This window comes from Sarcophilus harrisii, chromosome 1 (genome assembly GCF_902635505.1).
Source record: "Sarcophilus harrisii chromosome 1, mSarHar1.11, whole genome shotgun sequence".
In the NCBI taxonomy this organism is placed as follows: Eukaryota; Metazoa; Chordata; class Mammalia; order Dasyuromorphia; family Dasyuridae; genus Sarcophilus; species Sarcophilus harrisii.
This window is the reverse complement of record NC_045426.1, coordinates 59,893,001-59,902,506: the sequence shown is the minus strand read 5'-3', so window position 1 is coordinate 59,902,506 and position 9,506 is coordinate 59,893,001. Positions and strand designations below refer to the sequence as shown.

The 9,506-nt window shown below is 40.1% G+C and overlaps 1 protein-coding gene across 2 annotated transcripts in view; it reads left to right on the top strand.

Annotated features, from left to right (window-relative positions):
- GP9 (glycoprotein IX platelet) overlaps positions 1-357 on the top strand; it is a 4,648-nt gene extending 4,291 nt beyond the window's left edge. For both annotated transcript variants that reach the window (XM_031956626.1, XM_003762509.4), the window contains exon 3: positions 1-357. This exon is cut by the window's left edge and continues 379 nt beyond it. In XM_031956626.1, the coding sequence (XP_031812486.1) occupies positions 1-247 (247 nt within the window). In that variant the 3' untranslated portion in view covers positions 248-357.
- Positions 358-9,506: the final 9,149 nt, after the last annotated feature.

The window sequence follows — 9,506 nt, the reverse complement described above, 5'->3', positions numbered from 1 at the left end:
CCTGTCCCTTAATCTTCTCACTGGCAATGAGCTGGAGGGCTGCCATCAGCTGTTTCTTCCCGACCAGTATCATGTCTTCCTCTGGGGAGACCTGGTTCTGATTGTGTTAACAGTCCTAAGTATCATACTCCTTGGTGCCCTCCTGTGGGTGGTCCAGAAGACCATCTATTGTGTCACCCTCAACCAGAGTACCCAGGAGGCTCTTCAGTGGCAGGAGAGCAGCCTGAGACACCAAAAATCCATGTGACACCTCTGGACCCTGGCCTTGGGACTTCACCGGCTTTTGCTTCGAGTCAGCTCGCCCACTGTCTCCATACCAGCTCTTTCAATGATCCAAATAAATGGTGAGCTCCCTTCTCACCAGCCTCTGTGTCTTTCTTTCATCGGCACCAATGGTTTGGGCTCTTTCCTGTTCTTAGGGAGCCAGTTCTTCGGGCTGTGTTGGCCCGGCCAGCTCAGAGCTGAAGGACTTGTCTTGGATGAAAAGGAAGCAATGCCCCTGTTGATCTCTGGGTCCCAGTGCAGCACTAAGGAAAAATCTCTGTCAAAGAGGATGGGTCGTAATGCAGGAAAGACCACCCCACTCAGTAGTGTCCAAGTAGAGGGATAACTCCCACCTGTCTCTGGGATCAGGTCATCACGAGATCTGTCATTCCCTTTAAAGTCGACTAAATATGTGGCTCTTCCAGTTCTCTTTGACCCAGGACAGAGTGCTGAGCTTAGAGTCAGGAAGACCTGAGCACGAATGCTACCTTAGATATTCACAAGCTGTATGATTGGCACAACCAATCTCTGCCTCAGTTTACTTATCTGTAAATGGGAATGACAATAATAATGAATATAATCATTTCTAATGATAATATAATAATGGATATAATCCTTTCCAATGATAACATAATAATAGTTACAATCCTTCTTAGTGATAAAATAATAATAGATATAATCCTTTCTAATGATAATATAATAATACGTATAATCCTTTCTATGGTAATATTGCAATTGATATAATCCTTTCTAATGACAATATAATTATATCGTCCTTTCTAATGATAATATTATAATTTATATAATCATTCCTAATGATAATATTATAACTGAATAATCATTTCTAATAATAATACATAATAGACATAATCTTTTTAAATAATAATATTATTATAATGGAATGAGAATAACAGAATCTACTTCACAAAGCTTTTATAAGAATCAAATGAAATGATATATATATAAAGCCCTTTTGTAAAACTTAAAGTGGCCTGAAACGTCTATTGTTTTGCATTTGGTTAGTTTTAATTTAGTCACTGATCACTAGCACCCGTACAATGGCACTGTGAGAGCTCCTGATTCTTCACTTGATTCTGTGGCCAGCTAGCTGCTCATCAGCCACCTTGCTCCTTGGATTTACCCATCTTGGAACTGAGAACTACGGAGAAAAGGCAAGAGAAATGGTAGGGTCCTTGAAGAGAAAGGTGTATTTACAGATATATAAACAACTCCTACATACAGGAATGCCTGTGTTCAGATCCCAGATTTGTTCAATAATCACTGGGCAAATCCCTGTATGCCTTGTCCCCTCCAAGCCTCTGTCTCCTCATCTGTAAGATGGGAATGTGAAAAGATGAGTTGCCCGACTCAGAAGGTTGTTTTTGGACTCCTGATAGATAATATACGTAAAATATTCTGTAATCATTAAAGTGCTACTTAAATGTCAGCTCTCACTAGAGCCATAACTAGAGTAAGATGATTGGGACTTTGCCACAGACACCAAACATTAGAAGATTCAATCAAATGCTTTGTTTTAATTGCCTCTTGTAATTTCTTTTATTTCCCATAATCTTCTGCTAGTTACCTTTCAGCCTAAACCAAATATTATGTTCTGGAATATTTTAACCCTTTATATTCCTGACATGCCTTTCCTCATTGATGAATATCTCACTAAATCTAAGAGTGCTTCCTGATAACTTTTTAAAAAAATAAATTTTATTAAGAAAAGCAGCTTGGACAGGGTACTGAATTTGAAATTACAGTAGGAAGATCTAATACATCCATTTCCTCAGTGGTAGATGAATAGGATGGATAATAATTACTATATTATCTGCCATCCATGATTATTCTGAGAATCGAATGAGTTAAAGTATGTCCATTAAAATGTTACAGACTAATTGTGTGTCCCTGAACAAGTCACCTAACCCCAAATGCCTACAACACACACACACACACACACACACACACACACACACACACACATACATGTTATTGAAAATATTTTTAAAATATAAATTAACTTTATAAACTTTTTGTAATTTCTGGGGTTTTTTGTTCCCCAGTTGAGCAATATTTTTAAAAATCAAAAAACTTTCATTAAAAACATATATGCTTTGGAGAATGGCTGAATAAATTGTGGTATATGAATATTATAGGATATTATTGTTTGGTAAGAAATGACCAGCAGGAAGATTTCAGAAAGGCCTGGAGAGACTCACATGAACTGATGCTGAGTGAAATGAGCAGGGCCAAGAGATCATTATATACTTCAATAACAATGCTCTATGAGGATCAATTCTGATGGAGGTGGCCCTCTTCAATAATGAGATGAACCAAATCAGCTCCAATAGAGCAATAATGAACTGAACCAGCTACACCCAGGGAAAGAACTCTGGGAGATGACTATGAACCATTACATAGAATTCCCAATCCCTCTATTTTTATCCGCCTGCATTTTTGATTTCCTTCACAAACTAATAGTACACTATTTCAAACTCTGATTCTTTTTGTACAGCAAAATAACCGTTAGGACATATATGCTTTAACATACTTAACATGTATTGGTCAACCTGCCATTGGGGGGAGGGGAGGGGGAGAAAGAGGGGAAAAACTGAAACAAAAGGTTTGGCAGTTGTCAAAGCTGTAAAATTAAACATGCATAGAACTTGTAAATAAAAAGCTATAATTAAAAAAAACATATATGCTCCAGCAAACCAAATTCTTACATTGACAATACCTTAAAATGTACATCTCCTCCTGTAACAGATGTTCTAACCATGTTGCACTTTACTCTCAGGACAGCTAACTATTTAACAATCACTTTGCAGTTTATAATGACCCTCCTTGGAACTCATAACAATTACAAATACTATCATCTCTGCTTTACAGATAAGAAACCCAGGTACAGAGAGGTTGATTGACTTGGCTATGGTCATGTACTCAATAAATCCCCAAAACAGGATTTGAATCCAAGTCTTCCTGATCTGAGCCCATCACCATATCCAGTACACACTCATCATTGTCAGTCTTGGCTGGGACAGCTGGACAGTTATACCACAGATCCCCAAAGACAGGGTGGGTGCTTATTATGTAGTCACACACTTCTCTTATCTGAAGAATCCAGGAACAGTTTGGATCTCCAGTCTCCAACCATAGCTGGTCATCTTGACAGAAAATACAGTACAATGAGCCCAGAAACCATACTCTGATGAGACAGACCCAGAAGAAAGGAAGGAAATTTTTATTGAGCACCTACTATGTGCCAGGCACTGTGTTAAGATTTTTACAAGTATTAGCTCATTTAATCCTCCTGTTTGGTTGGTGCTGTCTACTTTGTCACCTAGCTACCTTAAATGAATGAAAAATAATTTATGAAAGACTTATGTGACAGGAACCGTGTTAAGTTTACTTAACTACAAAAATTACTACAAATTTTTGTTACTACAAAAATTAAGATAGTCCTTGCCATTGAAAAACTTAACATTTTAATGAAAACAATAAATAAAGGAAAATGGTGGCCGGTGAAGAGAATTATCAGATGGAGAGTTACAGAGAGGGTGAACTGACATATAAGGGCTATCAATTATCAAAAGCCTTTCCAAAAACAAAATTTCCTTTTATTTTATTCCTGTAGCCAGATTAGCAAGTTCAGAGAGACATTGCATGGGATGCAGTGACTGATAGCAAGACGAACCAGATAGATGACTGGATAAAGATGGTATGGTCTGGAACCAATTACTTTTAGTAGGTTAGGCTAGAATAGATTAACTTCCCCAGGATGAAGGCACGGGTTCTGGAGGTCTGGTGCACAGGTACTGGTCCAGGTGTGTAGAAGAAGGTGGCAGGCAGATGACATGGATGACTGGCAGGGGGTGTGAAGCATCTGGTTTGATTTGAAGCTGCCCCGACACTGAGCATTGATACTATTGAAGGACAGAGAACTAAAAGATCAGTGGAGGTGGGAATAGTGAGAAAACCTTCCTGAGGAAGATAGGACTTATGCAGGCCCTTGAAGGATGAGAAGAACTTTTAACAAGTGGGGAGAATTTGGGAGAGGTTGGTGAAAGAGCATTCCAGTCAGAGTCTAAAGCATGGAAATGTCTTGGGGGGACAATGGGGAGGCCATTCTGACTAGAATATCAATGGCATGGAGAATATAGTAATAGGAGACAAAGGTGGATCAAAGAAAGTTTAAACCTAGAAATTTTTTGCTGCTTAGACTCTGAAACTGGATTAAATATCCAAGTGCTTTCAGAGGATGGCTTAAGACCCTTCTCCTAAATACAGCAGAGTAGAAGAGAAGCTGTTAACAGGATTACTCTTAGCAGTAGCTGTCATCCTATTTCTACAGTCCAAGTGACCTGCCTCTCCAACTGGGCTAACATTTAGTACTGAATCCAACTTGAGCACGGCTCTTTCCTTAGCTATGACTTCCCTAGATAGCCGATTGTGGTGGTTCTAACACATGAGCCATTCTTGGACAAAGGCATACTGTTCAGAATTCCCCTTCCCCAACTCGCTATAAGCTAATAGGCTCTCTTTAGTTAACTGGATCCCTTGCATACAAGACCATCTAATCTTACATGGAAAGCAATCACCTCTGTGGTGTACCTAGAAAAAGGGCTGCTCTCCACTATCTTCCCAGGTATGTGAATTTGCTTTCTGCAAATTTCTGGCCCATTTTCTTTTCCATCTGGGTTTCTGCCCTCCAACTCCAATCTAGTACCACTTTCCTTAGTTCTGTCTGCTGGAGACAAGGAGAAAAGTCTAATTCTTCTTCTGAATAGCAGCTTTTGAAGACTTGAACAGTATTCTGTGTCGTCATCATCATCTTCCCTTCCCCCAACCAATTCAACTACACACACATCTATTTTATTCTTCTGTTCTTCAGGCTAAACATCCTAAGCTCTGTCAATTGAACATCCCATGGCAGGATCTTGACCATCCTTAAAGATGGAGCCAGAAACCAAGGGAGAATTCTGAGCATTGTTTTCCATCTGCCCACTTAGTGTAAATAGATATGTCAATCATAATTAATCCATGAACAGGGTCTTCCTCCAGTTTGGGTGACCCTGAGTACCTCTCTCAATAGACAGATTTGGTGAAATTTACTCAAGATATCTGAAGACAATTTTAGTGGAAAAAGTCAAGAGTAAAGTTAAAAAAAAAAAAAATAGGTCAACTACAGACATATCCTTTTGAAGACCAGAGATAACTTTTTGTGTGTGACTACTGAGATTTTAAAATTTTTTAAATTTTATCTAAGACTTATTTTACTTCTTAGCAGTATTCTTGCTGTACTGGCAATCATCAGAAAGTTAATCTTTAAGAAATTTTCAAAGGACTGCGTATTTACTTCAGGAATTGAAGAGAGAGAGAAACCAGATGGAGATATGGATAGTAGCAGAAAATGGAAGTGGTCAGGTAGATCTCAACAGTCCTGGCCCCCAGATTTGGGACACATCCCTGGAGATCTGTACCAACAGATGTAGAGTAGCAGGTGTGGCGACATTCATCCAGCAGGCACCAACCTTCCTCCCTCTGCTTACATTATGGACACCTGTTTTCCCTTGGGGACTTTCTCCCCCATCCCTAGCCCCTGAGCAATTTGCCTACCCAAGTTAAGAACACAGCTGTCACAGTCTTGGGTCTCAACCCCCTTTTCCTCTGGGAAGTTCCTTACCTCTGGAGAGAATTCTGTTTATTACAAGATAATATTCAACATGACAGGGGCAGTTCTTGAGAGAAGATAGTGGTAAGAGAAAAAGAGGAAGAGAAGAGAAACATGAAAATGGTAAAGAGAAGAGAGAGTTAGAAAAGAAGGGGAGTGGAGAGAAGAGCATCAATAAAAAATAAAAAAAAACTAAAATACTGGTTTAAATTGCTTGCGTTTTTGTTTTTCTTCCTAGATTATTTTTACCTTCTTTCTAAATCCAATTTTTCTTGTGTAGCAAGACAACTGCATAAATATGTATACATATATTGTATACTTTAACATATTTAACATGTATGGGACTACCTGCCATCTAGGGGAGGGGAAAAGTTGGAACAGAAGTTTTTGCAAGGGTCAGTGTTGAAAAATTACCCATGCATATGTTTTGTTAATAAAAAGCCATAATAAAAAAAATCAATAAATAAATGCTGGTTTAAAAAGAGGGAACTCTCTATGAAGGGAATGGAGAGTTGGGAGAAGACAGAAGGCAAATTCCTAAATAGCGGCTTACAAAGAGATTTTTTAATTTTTTTTAAATTTTAAAAATTTAGCCTCAGCTAAAGAGCAGTCTCCAGAAATTGCCCTGATACCAACTGATTCCTAAACTTGCCCCACTTCCATCCCAGGAAGGATGCCATTGGTCCAGGCAGGAGCTGAACAGGACTACGAGACCAGGAAGGACACCAGAGATCACTTAGTCTAACCTCCTCATAGTACAGAAAATGAAGTAGAGAGAGATGATGTGACTTGCTAGGTCACAAAAGTAGAAAGCATCAAAGATGGAATTTGAACCCAGGTCGTTCTACTTCAGAAAGGATAGATGTCCTAATTGTTCTACTGTACCCAATCAGTCTTCTAGCACTTTGCAGTCTACAAATGTATTCCCCATCTGGTATTCTCCCAAGAACATTGTGGGGTAGAAAAGGGTGTGGGTATCATCCCATTTGGACATATGAGGAAGCTAAGCTTCATAGGGCGACAGCCTGGTGGGACAGTGGATAGGGTGCAGGACCTGAAGTTAGGAAAAACCTGAATTCAAATCCTCTCAGATACTTACTAGTTGTGTGACTCCGAGCAAGTCACTTACCCGTTATCCGATTCCTCAAGTACAAAATGGGGATAGCATCCTTTCTGAGGATTAAAGGAGATGGTTGTTCATTGCTTAGTATATTGCCCAGCACACAGTAGGTGCCATATAAATAAGAGCTACTACTAATATCATAGAATTTAAGTGATTTGACCAGTGTCTCATACACGTACAATCAGAATCAGAACCAGATCCCGGGGCTCCAAGAATCCTAGATCAGAGCTCGTTCTTTCCACAAAAGGTTATCCAATGTTTCTGGCAGCACTTATGGATGTCATTAAATGGCATCTGTTAGAGTGGGCTACGGGGAAGGGAGTCCTGAATTTCCCACATCTGGCCCTTTTTACGGCTCTCTACTGCCATTCTGACTCCTAGATGACTCAACACTGGCCCCCAGTGGCCAGTGGAATTCCCTCCACCCTAGACATGAGCCAGGAAAGGAACTGAGATCTGCGGTGGAGAAGGGAGATATCCCAGACTGCAGGAAAACTGTCATTGCCCCAAACAGGAGCTAGAACCAACTCTTGCATGGATCTAGAACCGACAAGGACCATCCATTTTATCGAGGGAACAAAACCTAGTGAGTTGTTCAAGATCACAGGTATCAGAACAGCATTTAAACCCTACACTTCTGACATTAAAACTGCCCACAGGAAGAGGCCCAGAGACTAGATTTCCCAAGAGGAGGCTTTCCTAGCTCCAAAAGTGCCAGTGTTTAGAGTTCTTGCGGCAGCAAATAACAGAAATGCATGTTTTTGTAAGCAGCCTGAGACATAACAGAGAATTTCCCAAGCACAAGAGATGGCATTAGCCAGGGCACTGAAAAATATCCCACAGAAGTAAATGGGTTCATTCGTCTGAGGAAGAATGACATGGAAGCAATTCCAAGTTTGAGCATTCCAATTTTCAAGGATTCTCAATCTAGAGATCTGGAGAACCTAGAGATGTGTACCTCTAGGAAGGGAAGGGGATTCCTCCTTGGAGGAAGAAGAGTCCCATCCAAGATGTTCCTGAGCAGCATCCTGTTTAGAAAAATCAATGAATTGTTTGATCAGATACAAAGAGAATTGCTTATTTAAATGCCCCAAAATGCGTTTTCCCTCTAAAAGGGAATCTGCACAAGATGACACTATCCACCTGCCAAGAGCTGTGTAGGTCCCTGTGTAAAGACTGGGGACCCACAAGAATCTCAAAATGATGACCAGAGCAACCTTAAATTCTCTTCCTCTCCCAAATTTGTGCATTCTTGTATCTTTGGAGGCACAGTGGGTAGAGTGCAGGGCCAGAGTCAAGAAGGCCTAAGTTCAAACCTAGCCTCAGACACTGGCCAGATGTGTGACATAATCTCATTGCATTTTTCATGCAGTGAAATAAAGGCCAGCCTAGACTCACTGCGCATTTAGTACCTGAGTGCCTGTATGGGAACTGGAGGGTCCTCTTACCTATATACTTTGACACAACTGTAACACTGGAAATTTTAAAAGGAAATTTAAAAAATTTTAAAATATATCCATTTTTCCACCCAACCCACAGAAGTTGTAATTCCTTTTCCATCCCATAATACCCCATCTTTTAGGAAGGGAAGGGGGTCAAGCTTTATAACTTAACTCGGTTAAGCACAGCTTCAGCTCCAGATACTAAAAGGACTTCGAGTCCCAAACACCTTAGGACTTCTATGCTAGGTGTCTGGCTGTACCACCCCATCTGTAATCTTGGCTCCAAGGACTAGAACTCCTGGACCTCTTGCAGGGGGAACGGAGGCGTCGATCAATGCAAAATGGAAATAAATACCCCCTGTCCATTTCTATAATGGGTGAAAAAGAGAGAAGGGGATTCCCTGACTTGGTTGCTCCTTGGAGGAAGAGGTTCTCCAGGGGAGAAGAGATGTACTTCCAGGGAAGGCAGGTCCCAAATATAAAATCAGTGAATTTGAAAATTGGGAGAGACCTCCAATAGTACTCTAATCCATATACACAGATGAAAACCTCCCTGGCTCTAATATACCCAACAAGGGGTAATGCAAACTCTACCTAAAGGTCTCCAATGAGGGGAAACCCACCTCTTCTAGAGGCAGCCCATGCCATGTTTGGGCAGCTGTAATTGTTAGGAAGTTTTGTCTTGATGTCAAGCTTAAATCTGTCTCTTTGAAACTTCCACCCATTGAGGTTCTGTCCTCAGGGACCAAAAATAACATGTCAAATCTCTCTTCTATGTGTCAACCTTTTGTTCCTAGTAGATTTATTTATTTTAATACACATTGCTTTATGTATCATGTTGGGAGAGAAAAATCAGAGCAAAGGGGAAAATTGTGAGAGAAAGAGAAAAAAAAAACAGAAAAAAGAAGTGAACATAGCATGTGTTGATTTACATTCAGTTTCCTTAGTTCTTTTTCTGAGCGCAGATGGCATTTTCTGTCCAAAGTCTATTGGGATTGCTTTCGAT